The 22055-nt window shown below is 40.7% G+C and overlaps 1 protein-coding gene, 1 long non-coding RNA gene and 1 other non-coding gene across 3 annotated transcripts in view; 1 reads left to right on the top strand and 2 right to left on the bottom strand.

Moving 5' to 3' along the window:
- Window positions 1-2105: 2105 nt before the first annotated feature.
- LOC115015709 (uncharacterized) lies at window positions 2106-4409 on the bottom strand. The gene is made up of 6 exons (XR_003833020.1): window positions 4306-4409; window positions 4042-4132; window positions 3367-3494; window positions 3153-3182; window positions 2665-2758; window positions 2106-2326 (listed from the first exon to the last, which is right to left on the bottom strand). It is a non-coding gene; the product is annotated as an uncharacterized LOC115015709 (long non-coding RNA).
- LOC115016290 (small nucleolar RNA SNORD52) lies at window positions 3047-3114 on the bottom strand. The gene has a single exon (XR_003833115.1). It is a non-coding gene; the product is annotated as a small nucleolar RNA SNORD52 (small nucleolar RNA).
- Window positions 4410-4687: 278 nt separating the features above from the next.
- The window catches only part of sacm1la (SAC1 like phosphatidylinositide phosphatase a), a 19105-nt gene continuing 1737 nt past the window's right edge, over window positions 4688-22055 (top strand). The window contains exons 1-20 of the mRNA XM_029443214.1: window positions 4688-5211; window positions 8509-8606; window positions 8939-9013; window positions 9096-9223; window positions 12202-12351; window positions 13751-13810; window positions 13916-13949; window positions 14047-14148; window positions 14301-14386; window positions 14517-14603; window positions 14684-14752; window positions 15702-15781; window positions 16399-16497; window positions 16580-16718; window positions 17527-17596; window positions 17716-17788; window positions 17896-17989; window positions 18391-18483; window positions 18571-18628; window positions 20623-22055. The exon at window positions 20623-22055 is cut by the window's right edge and continues 1737 nt beyond it. Of these exons, the coding sequence (XP_029299074.1) occupies window positions 5183-5211; window positions 8509-8606; window positions 8939-9013; window positions 9096-9223; window positions 12202-12351; window positions 13751-13810; window positions 13916-13949; window positions 14047-14148; window positions 14301-14386; window positions 14517-14603; window positions 14684-14752; window positions 15702-15781; window positions 16399-16497; window positions 16580-16718; window positions 17527-17596; window positions 17716-17788; window positions 17896-17989; window positions 18391-18483; window positions 18571-18628; window positions 20623-20759 (1761 nt within the window). The 5' untranslated portion in view covers window positions 4688-5182 and the 3' untranslated portion in view covers window positions 20760-22055. The remainder of the gene's footprint in view (window positions 5212-8508; window positions 8607-8938; window positions 9014-9095; window positions 9224-12201; window positions 12352-13750; window positions 13811-13915; window positions 13950-14046; window positions 14149-14300; window positions 14387-14516; window positions 14604-14683; window positions 14753-15701; window positions 15782-16398; window positions 16498-16579; window positions 16719-17526; window positions 17597-17715; window positions 17789-17895; window positions 17990-18390; window positions 18484-18570; window positions 18629-20622) is intronic.

Raw genomic sequence — 22055 nt, 5'->3', positions numbered from 1 at the left:
TTATGGTCTGGTTTTACTGGTCCGGCCCACTTGAGATCAAATTGTGCTGTATGTGGCCCCTGAACTAAAATGAGTTTGACACCCCTGTCACAGAGGGTGGAAACCTGAACACAAGCTGCCTCACTCTGCTAAACATTAGAGAAGTATGCACTGAAAACAACCCAGGAGCGAACACAACAATGGCCACATGTTGTATTAAAAGTTCCTAAGAATAAAAGGAAAAGTAATCTGATGCAATAATCACAGGAAATGTTCTGCTAAAAATACATCCAAATCACTAATTTTATAAACTAATGGGTTAAACTGTAAGATGACTTGATAGAAAAGGACACCTTTAAGGAATAAGATTGTGAGCCACTGGTAGAGGACACCATCTATATTTATGGAATGGGTGTATTGCTAGGGTGCGGTTTCAAACCCCAAGCTGAACACATGGTTAGCTTTGGGAACACTGCTGTTTGCCACGTGGAAAGAGGGCTTATTTTATAGTTTAACCTTTAAACAGACCTCGCTATGCAACTGCAGTGCCTAAAAGTACAAGACAAGTTGGTTTCTGCAGACCTCTCTCTCTATCTAGATATATATATCTATATCTAGATATATATATAGATATATATATCTAGATAGATATAGATATCTAGATAGATATATAGATATAGATATCTAGATAGATATATATAGATATATCTATCTATATATATCTATCTCTATATCTAGATATCTATATCTAGATATCTATATCTAGATATAGATATCTAGATCGATATTCCGTCCATACCTCAACAGCTCTGAGCCAGCCATCCCCCATATAATGTAAATGTAAACACATAACGGACGGGTTCAGGAAATACATATTTAAAGTATGTATTACTTGTACAGACATGTTTATAAAATGTATGTATTTTAATTGCATATATACATTGTATTCAGTGTGGGAGTCCCTAGCATCTGCAAAGGACTTGTAAACATAGGTTGCAGTCTATGCCTGCCTGAAGGCTACATCTTTCCCTCAGCTCTGGTCACTTGGTTTGCCTCCGAAACAGTTCTCGTCACAAATGAAGTCATTGACAGTGAATGTGTTTGTGCCTCTTGGGCGTGCTTGGACGATTTTTCTGCCGTGTGCGATGCTAACATCTGAATGGCACACCTTACAAAAAAAGCATGAGTTTGCCAGAAGCTGCTTTTTATTAAATAAGGGAAAGTCTCCCATTTGTGTAGTTACTTGCATAGTTTTAACTGTCTCCAGCTATCTCCCGTTCACTGACTCATTGTTTTGTCTGTTATTGTTCCTGATTTCTTCAGTTTACTGGCACATAACGTTTTTTAGCTAATGTTAAACATAATACTGACACCTGCTTTACCACTGTACTTTTTAATTAGGCACAGTTATTAATTGAAAGGTTAAAAATACGGGAGGACAGCGGGATAGAAGGAAAAATACGGGACAATCCCAGGAAAAACGGGAGGGTTGCGAGGTATGATCTCATACACACATATATATACACATACATACATATATACACACACACATATATCTCTATCTATCTCTCACAAACTGACCCGTTAGTTATGTACATACGATAAATCATGTGCAGGAGTTATGCAACCTGACGAATTACTAAATTGTAATTTATCTGCAAGGAAACTACAGCTGTTAGATAAGTGCGGTCCCAAGTTGTCCCACACTAAACCGCTCCCCCTCTAGCTGCAGGTATCTGCTTCTAATCAGCCTATTCCTACATCCAGGCCATGGTCCAACCATACACAGCAGCTCTCACTTCACTCTGCATTGGCCAAGCGGCTCACTCACTGTGAGTGGGACCCAGATAAAACCGCATGTTCACTATCCTGGATCCTAAATGGTGGAACCACCGACCCATTTATGTCAGGTCAGCAGAAAGTCTTCAAAACTTCAGACCGAAAATAAAACACCCGTTTAGACTGCACGGTGGACAGTATTTGAAATAAATCCAATTTCGGCATGTAGCATTTACAATTAGTTTGGATTATTTCAAAAATATATAAGGATGGCTGTTCTAAACTATAGAGCCATTTGCTTGCACATTTGACAGCTAAAAATAAAGTTTGAAAGAACAGATAAAGAATAATTTTGTCAAACATTTATTGGAAAATACATCTGCATGTGAAGGTTAACAGTTGAAGGGGAATCGCTTTGTACGAAAATGAAACCAGATTTCAAAAGGCAGATTATATGACTGAATCCAGGCGGTCACTTTCTGATGGCTTCATATAGACCATCTCTGAAGCTTGTAACAGTCCCAGCACACCAGTTCATTGCGTCCAACTTTGGCAGCCACGGTCATACCTGACAAGATATGAAACAGTGATTATCGGTGTTTGGCTTGCACACACACACTCAACAGGAGCAGCAACAGTCAAGAGTGGTCTCAGTGCGCTGCGAGTAAACTTCAGTTTAAATCAGTTGAACCAAAAACTGAATCATCATTGACCAAACTCAAGACATAAGCTCTTCAAGCCCCGCTTGACAGTATTGAGCTACAATTATAAAATGACATTGTTTATCTGCAATAGCCCAGCTCCAGATTTATAGTCTTCATTTTATCGGGCGGTATCTCCAAGACCAATGGTTAAATTGATTACATTATTTAGACCCCAACCCCCATGCTGCATTACACAACTCACCCTGATAATGACTTTCATCTTTAATGGTTCATCACGTGTGGAGAAGTTCGTGATCACAGGTGTGGAACCGTCAGGCAGACTCCTTTCAGACAAGCTGCAAGCCAAAGTTTCATAAATACCACCACATGGCAAGACAAGGACAAGTTCAGGGATCACACCTGATGGCTGTTATAGCCCATTTATGTCAATCACACAGTAAGCTTTTATAAAGTAGTTTTGCCAGCCAATATAACTTTTATTTTTGACAATTTTCAGACGGTTCCATGGAGTTCAGGAACACATTGGCTGCCTGGATAAGGGAAATAAATTCCTGCCGTAATATAAGGTCTACATGATTGACAGTAAATGGGTTAAAACACACCATACCACTGGTGTAGTCATGTGGTCAGTGCACTGTGAAATAACTTCATGCTTTTGTCAGAGACTCTAGTCTATGAAATCATCATCCCACATAAGATCACAGAACAGAGGCTCTAAATCACACTTACCCATAGCGCAGTATCCAGATCCTGTAACACCTGGGGATGAATACAAACAGTATTAGTTCCACTTCTAATGTCTGCACTTTGTATTGACAAACAGTAATAGCATCTCAGTGCACTGTGAAAGAGCATCATGTGTAATCAGAGACTCTAGTCTAGTGAATCATCATTGTGGCATATTGAGTTTGAGACACCATCGTGTGGCCATCTAGTCACTCACCAGTCAGGTCATGGCTGCAGACTTAACTCCTCACTCAGGTAGAAGGACTACCCAGTACTGTGGTGACATGGGGAATTATAGTCCCAGTGCTCCAAGGTGACAGCAGCTTCCATCTTAGTCATTGTGATCTTAAAACAGTAATTTCCATTAGTTCCTTTCTCAAACCAATGTATATCAATTATTAGTTACGAAGTAAGTCACACGTTCACAGCTGTAATTACCCATGACAGAGCTACCCGTAAGAAATTAGAAGGATATACATTTTTAGTCACTTGAACAACATTTAGGCAGTCTCGAGTTTAAGGCTGCATTTGTATAAAAAATAAAAACTATCTTGGTAACTCCCTGCAGAGGGTTCTGCAGAGACCCGCGCATGCGCTAGTCTTTACGTGCCTGGAAATGAGTACAAGGAGATGTTTTCTCTTGTTTTAGTAATACAATGGGATGACATCAATACCAGTCAGGAGGGTAACAAATGTGTTCGGTATAGTAACTCATTTTGTTAGTTTTAGCGTTTAATTTTGAAAAAGCTCCGTTTCTTTAATTCTCATGCATTTACTGCACAAATACGGTCGTGATAAATATCTACCATAGTGGTAATTCAATAAAATGTGTAGCGTTATTTTCTTTTAAGTAGCATTTCTCTAAACCACGATGGACTAATTAAATACTCACTTAATTCATCCATCTTCAATCTTGGTTTTCCACGAGGTCCTTAAGCACCCAGTGTTCGCCTTCGTAAACTTAAGGAGAGTCATTATGGGATCTATTGGGAAGACAAAGACAGGCTGAAGTCAGGTTTTCCCCTCCATTACGGATGCCATGTGCTCGGCATGGAAGAGCCACCGTGGACGCTGCTGATGGTCTACTTTCACTGAGTGATACTACACAAGACTAAAAAGCACTTTAAAAAAGAGAACCAAATCACATCATATTTACCTTCGTGTGTTTCCTTTGAGGTATATAAATACTTCGTAGACTTCCTAACGAATTGGAGCTCAGTACCTCCTACTTAGGAAGACGCCAAAGAGAGACTGAACAAATGTCCGGCCATCCTTTATATACGCGGGTCCGGGTCCTTCACAGCACCCGCGTGCTTTTGGTGTCCTGAATGTGCCTGTTTCTGACAGCCTACAAATACCATGAATTAAATGTAATTTTTAATACATAATGGCTCTTATATGTAATTACTATAGACATATTGTTTTCCTTTTGTATAGGTTATTTAGATTCACTTGAAGAATTTATAAAGTAAACATTGTGTCATTTAAATTCTTTCATCGAGCGTTAAGTGAATTAATTAATTAATTGTCAATTTTAGGACGATTTCATATTAACTGAACGAAAGGTGCAACTACTGATGTGAGCCAAATATAAAAAGTAAAGCTAATATGAACATAGGTGTAGGCTACATGCTAATGACATATCCGATAGAGTATTGTTACTAAGAAGTAGGAAATACGTAAGTAGGACATTTGAACAGGAGTTTGTGGATTTGTGTGTATCATACAAGAGGACACATAACGTTATCAATTCAGTTTTCAAAAGTTACGAAGACTTGTACAGCTAAAATTAAGAATGAGACAATTATTATACCATGTATGCAAACGCTAGGTACAATTAGTTGCAGTGATTAAACTACAAGTACCACCACCCAACGGCATCGCATTTCGTGGTTGCCAGGTTCTCTCGGATTGGAAGGGAAAGGGCATTTAAAGCACTGCGCCCTCTATGGGTTCTACAAGTTTTATCTGGCAACACACGTAGAACTCACTCTCACTGCTGTCGTCACTGAGGTCAGGTAGACGGAGCGAAGATGGCGACCGCCTACGAGAGATACAATTTGTAAGTACATATAGTATAGTTAATCGTTTATGAAATATTTATTCTTATTTGAACGTCTGATAAAAGGCAAACAAGAGGCAAACGCGTATGACTGAGGTAAAGCTGGAGCTGGAGTCCAGAAGGAGCGATAGCGTTAGGTCCGATGACACAGCGACTGAAGTTCGCTGACAGGCACGGCTGGTAACGTTAGAACCATAGGTTAGAACAGGAACCAGCCAAGCTTCACTCCACACTCATTCATTATGAACAAAATATGTTGGCATCATGATGTAGACCTGGCAGGAGGTGTCAACTGCGGGTCCAATGCTTCATCTCTTTCGCCAAACGCCCCGTTGAGGGGTTTTGTTAAGTGCGAACCAACAGAAAGTTAGTTAACCTAGCTAGCAGCTGATGGTTGTTTATCGTATTGGGTTTGTCGTTCATTTTAAATCCGGATGCATTATCAGTTTCATTCAGTGACGTTTGACACACATTTCTTTGAAACGTAAGGATTTTCTCTCAGACCTCATTCAGCGGTCTCTGATCCGAACACTGACATTTGGTGAAATTTAAATGTTAGCTATTGCAATTAATAACTTTCATGAAAGTTGACAGTATGATAGTTTTTACTTTTCCAGACACACCCTTGTTCAAACACGTCACCTCATTCAAAGTGTGAGCTTCCTGGTCCAACCAGTCTTTGTTTAGCTGGTTTATTCTAAGGTTTAGCAGGTTATGATTGTTCCTCTGCCACAATGGACGTTTGAACTGAGATGCCACAGTTTTGCATTATATTGCTTCATATGTCTGTCATAGTTGCACAAAATACACATGGTGAGTCTGTCTCATTTCTAAGCCCCAATAGCAGTAAAAAAAAATAAAATCCACTTTATACATCCTGGCATTGTGTATTTAGAACATTTTGTGGGGAGATACAATGTAAAATGTGAATAACATTTTATTTATCATAATCTTAGATGTGAGGTACATGGATGTTTACTACTCCTGACCCCATGCAACAATTTTTACATGATCATGCATTGCAGAGTTTTAAAATCAATCAGTACTTCCACAACAATGTATTCAGAACGATGACTGTGATGGATTACCGTACCGAAGCAAGTTTCAAGTCTCTGCAAATGTTTTTTATGCTGTACTGAAATGAATGAAAACCAGTGGTTTCTTGGAAATTTAAGAAGAACCGATCCAAACATTTTAAAGACTTTATCTTAATTTGTAAAATGATCAGCACAACATAAACCATGCAAACAGTTTGTCGTGGTCGACGTCTCGGTAATACTACTTTAACACAGGCATGTTTACTGTGGTCTAAATGATGGAAGACCAACAATAGGGTGTTTGTGTGGTTGTGTCAGCACTACAGGTCACATTCTGCAGGGGTTTAAAGCTGTGTGTTATTAAAGCTGTTGCTAGGATCTCTGGTCCATTTAACACATTGATTCGAGTGGCTTTATAGGAGAGCTGCTGCCATACTATGCTTAAGTTAGATAATCAACAATTTCCTTCAATTCACTTTGTGTTTTCAGGTTTGCTCATTCATGGCCTTCTGCTTTAGGTTAATAGTTTGACAGTATAGACAGACAGGAATTTGGGAAGAGAGTAAGAGGATAATGTAAAAAAAGGTCCCCAGCTGGAGTTCTACTGGGACTGTACATAGTATGCACCTCAGACCACTTGGCAATGGGGATGCTCCATTTCCCCTACTTGCTGTAATTTGATTGTGTTTCATGGCTCAACTGATTGTGGGTTTAGTGTAATATGTAATGTTTCCCCACAAGGGAAAAGGGGGTCAGAGTTCACAATTAACTACAATGGTATACATCCAAAACTAGTGGGGTTCAGGGTGCATCCGAATATTCCTAAAAACAATCACCCCTTTTTAATTTCATAACCGCTTCTACTTGATCTTGATGGAAAACATCATGCTTCAGCTCACTTCACTCCGTGAGGATCCTTCCTTATCAAAACCACTTTCAGTTCCTTGCTCCTCATCATCTCAGCTGGATGGATAGGATGTAGGATTGGAGGTTAATCCTGGTGTTAGTCTCTGGGCTCACGCTGCCCCCTCACTCACTGCCTCCAGAACCTCAAATGGTTATGTTGGTTTCTTTCCATTTCACAGCTCTCATAGCTTTGAGCCTCAGGTTGTGATCACAGAAGATGCTCTCAACCTGGGCGCGGTGCATATTGCATCACACTGGTGGTAAAATAAAAGGAATATGCAAAAAATATTAAACGTTGGACAATATTGAGTGATTGTGGAACTCAGCCCTACAAGTGCCATCAGGAAGAAATTCTTGGACACTATGATAAACTTGTAGGTGCTTTTAAGAGCCAGAGGCGTGTCCTTTATGAATACAGGTGGAATTACCTGTACTCTAACATCTGACATGATAAATTAAGCATAATGTACATTGCCACAGCTTTACTCAATCCGTGCCATACTCACTGCTCTGATGCTGTCAGTCTCTTTTTTAATACAATTACTGTTTTCATTTACCAATTAATCCACTTGCAGATGTTTCTATACTTAGTTACTGTCATTAAAACATGACCGTGCAGATGTTTTACACTAAAAGGCTTCCAGGCAAAGGGGAGATTATGACATTAACCCACATGAATTACTTTTATTGTGGAGCATCTGAGCAGAAGTGATGAGTGTCATTGGCGGTAACTTAAAAGCAAACAAATAATAAATTGACGGGAAATAATAAATGAATGAAAACAGTATTTTTGTTTAAAGGAGAAAGTATCTTTTGCAGAGTTGTGAGTATAACTTGTCTCTGTTGTTCTACTGAATTAATGAACATTATTGCAAACAAATGACATTGGGAACACATAATGTGAAACGTCTAACTAACTAACTAACTAACTAACTAACTAACTACTACCAGGGAATATACTTTTAAAACAGGGGAAATAAGAAATAAAGGCGGTTCCTCTGCATTTGAGGTAAAAAATAAATAAATAAATAAAAAGTCTTTAATGTGACCTGCCCGCTCTGTAAGATATTTCTTAGGACATTCTTGTCTTTAATTATATTTTTTCACATATCCATAATTTTTTGAGTGTATTATCAAGAATGAATATTCTGCTTGTAAGTGGTCAAACGTTGTATTGCAACGCAGCCAGTAGTGATGTAATGCTCCTTGCATTGTTATCAGTTGACATTTGTTTTGAAGCAGGAGAACATTAACATCTCAAAAGCTTTATTTGACTGACTTAAACATTTGCAAACTGTAATTTTTACCCCTGGAGGAAAAACTCAACTTGAGAATCTCCCTTGCTCTCACCCAGGCACACAACCCCAGAGAAGTTCTTCATCGAGGCCTGCGATGAGGGGGCTGATGCTGTGCTGGCAATCGACAGAGTCTCAAATGAGATGACCCTCACAGGTAGAGAGTCCCGTAGTGTCAGTGATGTACAGTCATTCAACTGTCGGAGACAAATCGCTTTAAGCTATGGTTGAGACGTGCGTATAGATTCACGCCTCGGCCCTCGAACTTGAGGCTGTTGAACTGTTTCTTTCTCTCCACGTGTATTAGCTAGGCATGCTATAGATTGTTATGATCAGAATACATTAGGGGAAAGACGTACCTCACAGCTAACCACCCACAACCATACTGATTTGTCTTTTGTCCCATCAATCTGCCTTACATTTAATAGTTGAAGCACATGCCACACAATTGAGAAAACTAGATTAAATAGATTTATGGTGTTTTCACAGGTAAAAAAGATGTCCCTCCCTCAGCAGTCACCAGGCCTATATGTGGCATCATGGGAACCATTCGCCTGGTAGCAGGTAGGTACCATGGGGATGCAGCATTGTGTTGTCTTTGAAACCTGTACAGCTAACCAGCTGTGATGGACCTCTTCCACCACAGGGATGTACCTGATTGTCATCACCAGGAAGAGGAATGTGGGCAGCCTCCTGGGCCACGCCGTGTGGAAGGCTGTGGATTTTGATGTGATCTCTTATAAGAAGACCGTGCTGCATCTCTCAGAGATCCAGGTCAGCAACACTATTCACTCAAAACCTGCAACCGACGATGATTGTTTTAGAAAAGACACGTGTGTTCACAGCGTGCACTGTTAAATTAGCTGCAGAGTCACCTCACGTTAAATGTTGGTGGTGGTGTTTACTGACAGGAAGTGTTTGATTACAACCTGAAGTCATTGTTATCTCTGCACTGGACATGATGTTGCCATGTTCTTTGACCTAAAGCCCCTGAAAGCTTGGTTTCAAATCATAATATGTCTCGGCAAAATAAAGTATTCATGACTAAATAAGAAACAATGTTATTAATTTAATAAAATCCCTGCTAATTGTCTTCATTGGGACTGGCTGAGTGTGGACAGAAGCAAACATCACACTTCATTACATTTAGATTCAGATCTTGCTCATTTGTGATCGGTGTGCCGAATACATGACATCACCTTTTTGTAGCCGAGCCCTTCATACCAATAATAAGAATACAGAATATCTCCAACTCTCGATTAAATGATTATCCACTTCAGGAAGCAGATAATAAAATGAAATATATTTAACAAATATTAATTAAAACTACTAAAGTCTATTAATTTGTGGCATTAACCAGGTCCTTATAACTAATATCTGTGCCGCCATATAATAATTTAGCAAATCAGGAGAGCTAGTCCACCTCTAGCTTTACTTCCCATAATGTTTCCTCTTGTTGACCGTTGAATCCCACTGCTTAAATGTAGCCGAGCTCATGGGAATAGGTAGAGGTACAGTCATTAGAAGAGTTTCTAATTATGTTGGTCTTCCATCCTAAATTAGATATTTAATACCAGTTGCATCCCACTTCTTCTGTTAGTATTGGAGGAATATAGTCGGAGAGATTAAGAGCTTCCTATTTTATATATTAAGCATATACTCGGATACTTGACGCTATTGATTTATTGTATTCATAAGTGCTGGGAGATTTTGTTTTTTTATTAATAAATATATCTCTCTCTTATCTAATGCCGTGAGCAAGAGATCTATTGCACAGCTTGAACCTTGGAGGAAACAAGGAGCCACTCCCTTGATCATCATTTTACAGAAAGAGTTGTGTTAAGTTCAGGCTGAGCCCACGAAACAGTTCAATGCTTAAAGCCATTTAATGAAAGCCAAAGCTTATACATGTTGTAAACATAACATCCCAATGTAGCCTATCTGAAGCTGATGTCTATCTTGGATACTGCATTTCTTTAAATGATCTACAATGTTTATGTGCCTTCTGTTTATTATATAATAGCCTTTCTGAAATGAAACCAATAAACTATCTTTAATATCTATTTAGTAGTTTCAGATAAATGACTAGTTAATATTTGTTGATCTACATTGAACAAGAACATTTGCCTAAATGAAATGCATTCTCAATGATATTTGCCTTCTTTCTGAATAACTGAGAATTTAATTATTCACACCAAGTATCTGCCCAAGAGCCCAGAGTGGCCCGGAGCCACGGGCTCTTTGGTAATGACTGAAGATGAACTGAACAGCCTCCATGTTGTCATCATAGCCAGTCGTATCCGATGTAATCAAAGCTATCAGTGACATATTTGGTCTTCTGACACATTTTGAAAACATGACATTTTTGACCACTAGCAGTCAAGATGGAACTTAAGCGATCAAACTACGTCCTGTGATGTTTGTGAACACTGTTCCAGGTACTGTTTGATAGTCCAGTAGACACATACTCTCTGTGAGACCTCATGTTTCAGTAGAAGTTATTCTTTGCTGTCTGGAATCACACTGGGCTATCTTATTTCAGTGCATTATTAATCTGCTGCTGCTTCTATCTCTGCTTTACTAATTGAAAGGGCAGTTGTGGCTGCAAACTGTGATTCAGGGTAAAACACTGTATGTAGTAACAATGGGATGGACTGGTGGTTGTAGTCATTTAGAGTTGCAAGTACAAACTAGTGTGTAAGTATAATGAGAGTTAAAGAGCTGCTCTCGTGAGAGGAATGTAAGGAAGCAGAAGGAGGGAGTGAATGGTGGAAGGCTGGAGGCTTCAAGCTCTGTGCTAACTGCACAGAGAGTGACAGATCCTATTAGACAAGCAGATGTGCACAAAGCATGAAAGTCAGCCCTGATGCTTTTCTTTTCAAAATGCATACAGCACAGTTTACAGTGATAAGAATGGCATTGAAACTTTTATCATTTTTGAAACAATTGGTCCTTGATTTGAGACTGACCAAGCAGCTTCTCCTTTCTACTGGCCAAATGTTTGTCAGCTGACCTGACACCCGTGGCTGGTTTGTCAGCTGAAGCTAGCTAATTCTGAGAGTTGGATAACAAATTAAGTCTCTAGCTTACTTTTTACTGTTTGCAGCTGACTCATTTTAATCTATGAATTTGTGTGGGGGGGGGAAAAATGTGTGATAGAAAGTCTTGGGGAGCTGTATTGTTGTATTGTATCTGAACTGAAGTCTGTGTCCATTAAACCAATGAAAGATGGAGGTGAATGACAGGAACAGGAAAGAACCTTTTTAAATTTAATATACAACAAATATTTTGTGTCCCTGTAAAGAAAAAAAGAACATTTGATCCTACTTCAAATGTCAGTTTCTCATGCTCAATGTCTTCTCATCGTCTCTCTATTGCCTTAAACAGCGACTCCATTGCTGACGAGATGCACCAACAGAAAGAAATGGAACAAGTGGATATGAATAAGTGTCATGTTACTCTGGGCTCGGTGTGCATTGTTCCTGTGTGGGATTTATGCACAAAGTTTTGCATTTTCATATTGGAATTTGGCCTGCTGTGCAACGGCTTTTATGCCTGACAATCACTAGACACATGGCATAACCACATTCACGCTCCTCAGGCTATAAACCATTTAGATTTCACAACCTCATGACTTTTCTTCTAACAGCAGCCTTGTTAGATTACAGCTTCAGCCCTGCTAGTGTATGCAGTTCCCTGCATCGTCATGAGTTTTCCTGAAAAGTAAAAGTCTGTTTTGTTTCCTCCTCTAGTCTCAGGAGAATAAGACTTTCCTGTCCATGATTAACAATGTGCTGACTACAGACGGCTTCTACTTCTGCACTGACTACGACCTGACACACACACTGCAGCGGCTGGCCAACACCAGCCCCGACTTCCAAGAGATGAGTCTGCTGGAGAGGGTGAGACTTGCCCTACAGATGTCCACATGTTAATAAGTCATAAATATTGTTACACACAGATCCTGAAACAGAAGTGTTTTATGATTGTGCTCAGCTATCTGTATATCTGTCACACATCTCCGTATGACAGAAACTTATGCCGGCGCATACGAAAGTTTGTCAGAGTCCAACTTTTCATCGGATCGGAAAAGTGAACATATACAGATGCGTATGTCTAACCTATTGATAGAGCATCACTTACTTATACAAAATGTATCAGACGAATACCCAACGAATGCATAACGTATACAAAAACATGGCGTATACAAAATATCGTCAACACGCTGGTGTACGTTGATATAAGGTAAGGTATAAGTAGTATTCGTTAAGAGCTCGCTGTGTTACGCTGAGGTGTGTTGTTGAACGCTCTGATACGTGTTGTATAAGTAAGTGATACGATATCAATAGGTTTGACATACGTATAATAATTAGTTATGTATTTGTTATGTATGCGTCAGCTACAACACCGCTGTGGAGAAGTTGGGCGTATTTAGACTCTGACACATTTTGAGCTACTTTTCATATACGCCGGCATGTTCCTGCCATACAGAGCTGTGTGTGTTCGGCGTGTTCGGCGTAACGTCTGCGTCCTTCAAACGATCACAGCTTACCCTTAATTTATATCAACCTATTGCCGATATTTCGTATGCGCCGGCATACGTTTCTGTCATACGGATATGTGCGACAGGGCCTTAACCTACTATCAATGAGCCTCACTGTTGCACTGGGTGACCTGCTCCTCCATTACCATCAACACACACACTGTACTTTATCTTCACTCAATCCCACACACACACACACACACACACGGTCCTGCTGACGCAAACGCTCAGTTGTCAGATTATTAGGTCCACCTCGCTCAGGCTTCTACAACATGATAATTAAGAGTGGGCGATAATGCAATATGATAGTTTATGATAGTTTATCGTCTTTCAATGGAATTGTATCGTGCTGAAATGAATTTATCCAGATATTGTGATACACAATTGCTTCGATAATAACGAGCACATATAGATCAAATATCTCCGAAAATCTGAAAATATTTTAAAGAGAATATCATTTTGATTGTGGCTTTGTTTTACACACTTAACAGTTTTGAGAGCAGGACAAACACATTAGTGGTTTTGGTCTTTTCTTGAGATTTGATGACAAAAAATAAAATATATATAGTTATTTTTAGTTAAATAATTAGTAAAAGATCATAATGTAGTGGAATTCTTTGTATATTAGTTTTACACATATGTGATACTGGATTAAATGAATGAATGCACATCATTCACAGTACTTCTATCTATAAAGTGTAAGTTGTGTGTAATAAGCTGCTGCTGCTGTGTTGATGTCATGTTGCTTGTGCTCTCAGGCAGATCAGAGGTTTGTGTGGAATGGGAACCTGTTGAGAGAACTGGCAGCGCAGCCCGAGGTAACACACAGGACTGTTGACCTGTGGTCGTCACTTTTTCTCTCAACGTTTTACTTGTTGTACTTATTATATTTGATTACAACACCTGTCTCTATTTCTCCATAGCTTCATAAGTTTGCACTTCCTGTTGTCCATGGATGTATCCTTTTCACTGAATGTTTAATATTGTCTAACGGAGCATCACTGTATAAGATGAGATCCATCCCTGAGCAAAGCCTTTCCTTGACTGCTCCCAGTCATCGTCATGAAGCCATGTCGTATAAATGGGAAGATCTTTGAGTGGATCCTCATCTCCAGGAGAAGCTGCTTCCGGGCAGGAGTCAGATACTACGTTAGAGGTAAAAACCCTGAAGGCGTGGTGGAGTTGCATTTGGACTAGTGGAGAGCAAAGTAGTGGCTGCCAACACATTTTCAAGGCACAGAGAAGGTGATGTTGTCCTCTCATGACTACTGACGCTCGTGGATGTTTTCTGTCCTGCTGTCTCCACAGGCATCGACTCTGAAGGCCATGCTGCTAACTTTGTGGAGACTGAGCAGATAGTTTTGTATGAGGGAGCGAAGGCTTCATTTATACAGGCAAGTACGAGGGCTCATAATGCTACAGCTGGCTTTTTGTACATCTTGATGTGCAACCTTTTCATTCAGATGTTAAAGCAAGAAATTTCAGAAATTAGTTTCAAGACGTCATTTTTTTTTTCATCCCCAGACCCGGGGCTCCATGCCCTTTTACTGGAGTCAGAGGCCCAACCTCAAATACAAACCTAAACCTATAATCAGCAAAACCACCAATCACGTAAGAGCAGCCATTTTCATGTGTGCTTTTCAAATGGTGAGGTTTGAAAATCCGATGCTGACCACTTAAACTCTGCACAGATGGACGGTTTCCAGAGGCATTTCGACTCTCAGCTCCTCATCTATGGGAAGCAAACCATTCTGAACCTGGTGAGAACCCTTTTCATTGTGTGTTTACCCTCTAGTTATGAATCAGTAAATAATAATTAATGAATTTAGATAAGTTATGAAAGAGCATTAGGCCTTGGAACTTTATGATTGAAGTACATGACGGCCATTCCCGTGCTCTATTATGTCTCGTATGTTCTTGCAGCAAATGTTTTGTTGATACCATGTGTTGCACACATTTGGTGCCACATTGATCCATTTTGAGGAGGAACACCATTCATGCTGTGATCTGACATATAAACTTTTGGCATTTTTCACCTTCTGTTCTGGAAAGTGCTCAGACATTGTTATTGTCAGTATACCTGGGAAAGCTGCACGTCCTCTGACAGACCTCAGTCTGCAGTTTGTGGATGTAACGTTTCATGATGCTGAGTTTATCCAAGAGCTCACAACAGCTCATTTTATACAGTTAGCTCAAGTTTCTCGCTACAATGGCTACTATGGGGACTATCATCATCACACATGAACACTATTGAGCTCATTGGACCATCAAGAGTCTCAGCTTTGCAGTCATACCCAATCTATGCAATTCCAAGATGGTTTAGGGACCCCAGCATGCAGAAATATTTAATACACCATTTTAGAATAGGTGAAAATAACACATTATACTGCATGGTGGGATCAGCATAACGTGGGGAGGTCTATACAACGGGAGACTCCATACAACCCTTTTTCATTCAGATGTACTGAGGTGAGAGGAGAAGGGGCCCTGTGAATATGGCCGTGTTAGTTTTCCCTCTGGAGCATTATTTAGCCTCCTCCCCGACAAGCTAGCATAACATGGTTGTCTAGTTTCATATGATGCCACCAGCTGTAAAACTGAGGCTGCTACAGCCTCTAAGAGACAGTGATGACAGCAGAGGACACCGGCGTCCCAGCACAGTGGAAGAGATAAAAATGCCAATTTGTATTTTCTTGTTTTTTTTTCCAGGTAAATCAGAAGGGCTCCGAGAAGCCACTAGAACAGGCCTTTGACAAGATGGTGTCTGGCATGAACAACGGTATGCTCAAGTAAGTGTCACTCATTGGCTTCTACAGTTCTTATGTTCACTGAGTTCATGGTCTCTTTTGACGTCATTCAATGCTTTTACATGCACTTCAGTATCCAGCTTACTTAACCAGGGAACACCTTTACTTGCACTGTAGTCACCTGGCTACTGTACATCTGTGTATATAGGCAGCAGGTCAGTAAGATTTCTGACTCTCCCTGAACTGCACTTTGCACTGCTTTCCTTCTTTTAATGCTGTGTTTCTGTCGTAGCAGAATGAGAGAAAGACCTGCAGACAGACGGGCTCATTTAGATTAATCAGAAAGCTACTTTGTATTAAATTTAGTTCAATTGGATGGACTTGTTTTGAGTACGAGAATGCATCTCTCTATGTAATTCTTACTTTCCTCATGGCCTGATAACAGGAAACCAGGTTCAATGACAGAAATGAGCTGACTGGAGAAAGCCGGCTGTGAAACACTTACTTTGTTTAGCTCTCTTCAGCTCTGCTTGGGAACTGTAATGACTGCATCTATTTCTGCCACCTCTGTAACAATGAATTGCTGCCGGATCAAGCAAAGTGGATTTAAGAAATTTCTTCCTAAGCTAACTATAGCCCGTTGTCTCCTCTGTCCTCAGTTACATAGCCTTCGACTTCCACAAAGAGTGCAGCCACATGAGATGGGAGCGTCTCCAGATCTTAGTGGATGATGTCGCTGAGACTCAAGATGAATACTGGTAACTTATCCAGCAGCTGTTCTGGCCTAATATCTCTTGTTGTATACTGTGTAGGAATATTCCAGCTTGTCTCTGTGTGTAGTTACTTCATGGTGAACTCTGAGGGGAAGACGGTGGCCCAGCAGAGAGGAGTGTTCCGCAGTAACTGCATGGACTGCCTGGACAGGACCAACGTCATCCAGAGCCTGCTGGCCCGGCGCTCCCTGCAGTCTCAGCTTCAGGTTGTTTTAACCCCATACTGCTAAATAATCACGCACAGGTTTAATGGTCATGTTGTGATACTTTTCCTGCTATTCCAACATGTTACAGGAATGCAACAGAGGACTGCCAGTGTAGAGACATTTGATATATGCTCTAGGAAGAAAATAATAATTCCCTTCATGATGATATGGCAGAATAAATGTAACAATATTTGTATGTGTCACACAGTAAAGTGTTAATCCAGTGTAGATATGTATTTATACAACATTCCCAACTAAGATCCACTCCAGAGCGCTCCATCACATCCATCAGTGGATGCACTTTGCTCAGTTGTCGGGTAGATCTGTTGATACGCAGGCTCACTAAATGTTGAGATTTATCTTCAATGTTAAGCATCAAAGTTCATTCTTGACCTTGAAAATATCCGTTTGACAAATCGACGTCAACTCGAGGTCTACTTGCTAGATTATTTTTTTTAAATGTATTTTTCTTAAACTAAAAGTAGGTAAAACTGAAATGAAAAGCTTGAATTTAAAACTTAATAAAATTAAAATACATCTGCTGATGAAGACCATGCAAGGCAGTTGAAAGCTCTGGGAAAAGCTACTAAGTGGAAGTAAAATGGATAATCAGTTTACTGTGTAACATGTTGCACATATATATTCTGTGACGTGAATTAGTATTAGCCATACTACTGTTTCCAATGTCGAGAATACACCTTGAATAACATGTTGACCTTATTTTGTCAAAGTCTGCTGACATTGAGAGGCCTGTGTCTTATTGACCAGTGTGTGTGTGTGTGTGTGTGTTGTGCCTGTGTGTGCACAGAGGATGGGCGTTCTGAATGTGGGTCAGCGGATTGAGGAGCAGGCTGATTTTGAAAAGATCTACAAGAACGGTAATGTCTTGTGTGTGTGTGTGTGTGTGTGTGTGTGTTTTGTGTGATTTTAGTAGAATCTGTAACCTCTGAGTGTGTCCTCACTGTTCTCTGTGTGTGTGTGTGTGCTCTTTAACCAGCATGGGCTGACAATGCCAATGCATGCGCTGTACAGTACGCAGGAACTGGAGCCTTGAAAACAGACTTCACAAGGTACAGTACTGTAACCTCCCACAGCACACATCAGCTGACTAACGTGGTTGTTTCCTGGAGTTTAGTTTCATGGCGGCTGTTGACTCGACTCTTTATTTGTCCATCAGGACGGGGAAGAGAACCAGGTGGGGGCTGCTGATGGATGGCTGGAACTCCATGATCCGCTACTACAAGAACAACTTCTCTGACGGCTTCAGACAGGTATGATGTCGGTGCATCATCATTGAAGAAAGTAGAACAGTGCAGAACAATCATCATGCCCAATCGCAGACTGCTGAGAGGACTTTGTAGGAGACTAAACTAACTCACAGCTTCCTTAAATTTGGCAGTGAAGAGAATAAAATATCAACGGATTTAATAAAATAACTGCTGTAGTTATTAAGTCATAGTGTGCAGACTGTTTTTAACAAGATTGTGGTAAAATGTTCAAGTTTCCTTGTCGTCTAAGCGTAGAATTCCACACAGTACTTCTGTGCATCTCCTAGTTCCTGCTCATACCACGCTATGAGCTCCAACCCACATACAGCAAGAAATATAGAAAATGATATGATTGGCAATAGTGTGGATGATCAGTCCAGTCAATGTGGTTTTATTGGTTTCAGGATTCCATTGACCTGTTTCTGGGTAACTTTGCTGTCGATGAGTCTGATGGACCCACTCCTCTTCGTGTGCAGAAGGACTGGAAGTTCCTCACTGTCAGTATTTCAGTACTCCAGTGTTTTATCTCATCAGCAGTTAATGTGACTGTTAGTCTCATCCTTTGAATCTTGCTCTTTCTGCAGCTGCCCATCATTATGCTGGTGGCCTTTTCCATGTGCATCGTCTGTCTTCTCATGGCTGGTAAGTTCTTCTCTGCTCATCAAACCTCTGTTGGTTAACCCAAGCACTGCTGAATCGGCTCATTTAAAGCTACAGGGAATTCTAATTTGTGATTTTTGTGATAAATGGATCTTAACATTGTTGGTTGATTGATTGATGAATGAATAGATATGAATAACATATATGTATTTAGCTACTGAATTCTAAACAACCTTGTATGTGCTAAAACCAAAACGTGTGTGTTTATCACGGTAACAACGGTATTGTCAGGATGTGACACCGGTGATACTGCCCACCCTAATATCCGTTAGCTATTCCATCAAACATCCCACCAATCACGCAACCAGAGCACCAGACGGGCATCAGCCCTCCAAAGTGGAAGGAAGTGTAGAAAGGCAATAAAGTGAGGAGGCTCATCATCAGCCTTGGGCTGAAGTGTAAGAATGTCTTCAGGGTCAGGCTCAGAAAAACGAGAAATGCGCTAGTGGATACAACAGTCCAAAAAGCTGGGATGCCCGTGTTCACAGGATGCCTTGAACACACCAGCATAATTTGGCACCAAATCCAGACTGCCGAGAAACAAAAGAGTCATCTCCAGGTTATTTTCTTCGACCTTGCCAGTGCTTTCGCATCCATCCCTCAGTTTGCTCTGGTGTCCTGAAGGAGTCAAAGGACTGCCCAGAGTCCATCAGAAATCTTGTTGAGAACTATTTCCAAGATATTCAACTGTGTTTCACCATGTCAGATTTTACCACCACATGTCACAAGCTGGAGATTGGCATACTTGCAGGCTGTACCATCTCCCCACTGGGCTTCACCGTGGCCATGGAAGTGATCACCGTGGCCTCCGAGTGAGTAGTGGCTGGCAAGTGGCTGAAATCTGGAGGTTGTCTATCACCCATCAGGTGGTATCTCCATAGTCGAAGGCAAACTGATGGACCAAAGGATTCTTCATTGACTAAGAACACATTTCAACTATCACATCTGTGTAAGGTGCTTTCTAGGGGATTGTTTTGCCCATCTGAGGGTAGTAAAGTCGCAGGAGCTCTCCCTCTGGACGTGGTGGCTGTCCCTATGGGTTCTTCATAGGTTCTTGAGGATGGACTTCTGCTCCATGGTTTCCCTGGAACCTGCCAAAACATGTTTCTAATACCGCATTGGCTGCTGGGAGTTTTACGTTGAGCTGAAAATCTCCTTATTTGCCCGTGGTACAGGTGTACCCATATATATTCTTCACCGAAAAGAAAGCCAACATGTTTCTTCTAGTTTTCACTGTGCGAGTTTCCAAGCACACGGTTACAGCTGGAACCGGATGTTTTCCGATCTAACGGCTCTTTCTTTCAAATACAATTTATTTATTTTTAACAAAAAATAAACACACTGACAACAATAACAGTTTATGATGATTATCACAACAGACGGGGGCTTCTCTTGCTCCGCTGCTGCAGGGTTTCCTCCTCTGAGACCCAGCCTACTGCAAGAGACCAGAACCAGACCATCACCAGGCTTTTATTATGTGACTGATTACCTGATTCCGTTCAGCTGTCTGGCCTCCCGCTGGGTCACTCCTGTCTCTCCCCAGCAGCCGGCGCCCTCACCACACCCCACTGCCACAATTTTGAATGACATTTTATTGGTAGCAATGTGCTGCACACAAAATATTTTCATGTAAAGAATATCATGTGGTATTTCGAGCCCTGGAAGAATTGTATTAAATTGTAAATCATCTGCTGCTTAAGTACCCCTCAGGCCCAGCAAGATTTCATTCAATCTTTTTGTGTCCTCACTTCCCGTTTCTTCAGTAATCGTATCCTCCTCACAGCTGCACATGTGTAGCGTGTAAGCTGTGACGACGGCTGTTTTTATTCCAATGGAAGTGAATCTGTTCCGTGAGACGAGAGTGATATGTAGGACAAACGCCTTCTGTGTAGAAACACCTTTATCTGACGAGCTTCAGGTGATCAGTTCTTGTGGTTTTGGAAACTAGAATAACTGACTGAAATTTGTTTTTCTAGGTGACACATGGACAGAGACCCTGGCTTACGTGATGTTCTGGGGGGCTGCTAGTGCGATTACAGCCACTATCATCCTGTTCAACGGCCAAGACTTTGTGGACGCCCCTAAACTGGTTCACAAGGAGAAGCTGGACTGAGTGTGGGTGTGTTTGTGTCTGGACCCAGCAGGTTCATATACCTCGTCATCTTCACAGTCTTCTTCCCCAGGTCTGGACTCTGATCTGCGGCCTCCTTACTGCCCTCCAGACTCTCTCGTCTAAAACCGGTTTCCTGCCATTTGTCTACAACACATTTCACTTTCTTCTTCACTCATTCACATTCAGTTGCTACATTCCTCATACTGTGTCTTTTCAGTTGGCTCTGTTGCTGTGAGGTTGTCTGTTAGAAAGTCTAGAATTAAGTTGACTGTTCCAGTGTTCTTTAGTTTCCACCCAAGCTAATTCATTTCTAACACTACTGCAGTTTCTTATTCGTTTACTATTCTTAAAATGTAAAATCTTTAAAAAAAAATGTTAGAACAAGCATTTTTCTATTGTGCTGGCTGATTAGATCTACAGTCAGGTTGAGGTTTGTGGAGATATGCTGGATATTATCAACTCTTCATACTAATTTAAATGATTATGGTTGTCTGATGTCCCGCCCCACCATGTACAACCACAGCAACACCAAGTGCAGTCTGTACATGTACATGGTCTTGTGAAGAGGTTTAGTCACCACTGGTTGGCAGCGCAACACGCTGAAAACACCCCATAGAGTGGATATGTTATACATGTTAACAGTCACTGACTTAGTTCATTTGGTGTTGGTTAAAGTGGTTATCAGAGAGTTTGATAAGAGCATAGTTTTGGACCGTAAAACCAAAACAAAGGACCCCTTTTACGTCACACTCATTTGATCCATTATTGTTTTATAGAAATATTGATTAGTGCAGCTTTAAAGATACTAGAAACGTAAGTAAAATTATCCCACACACATGATTTATTAATGGCACTTAAACATGCCATGTATGGAAACGTACATGATGCATCTAACAGGTAAATGGAGCACTCTATACAGTATGCACTGGTTGAGGATTGAATGTAACAAGCCTTACAAACTTTCATATGAAATATAAATATTTGGCTAATCTGTATGTAACCGGCGTGAACAACATGTCTTAGCAGGCTGACTTGGGAGAGTGTCTAAGAAGATTTTGCACTTTGGAGAACCATGAAATGTGCTGCCTGCAGACATCTGTCAGTGATTCATCAACTCTCTGTGGTTGTTAGTTTTTCTATCGAGGTTCCAGACCGCTGCATCTCAGTCCACATTTACAATTTGTTCAAATATGTCTGGTGTTGTGCTCATTTCAGTGTTTTTGTTGCAAACCTGTGGAAGAAACAATTGACCAACTTGGAGCTTTGTAGTCAGGATTAGGAAGGAGGAGTTGGCTA

The sequence above is a fragment of the Cottoperca gobio genome, chromosome 11 (genome assembly GCF_900634415.1).
Source record: "Cottoperca gobio chromosome 11, fCotGob3.1, whole genome shotgun sequence".
In the NCBI taxonomy this organism is placed as follows: Eukaryota; Metazoa; Chordata; class Actinopteri; order Perciformes; family Bovichtidae; genus Cottoperca; species Cottoperca gobio.
Note: the sequence above shows the minus strand (reverse complement) of the source record. Positions and strands in the feature narration are given on the sequence as shown.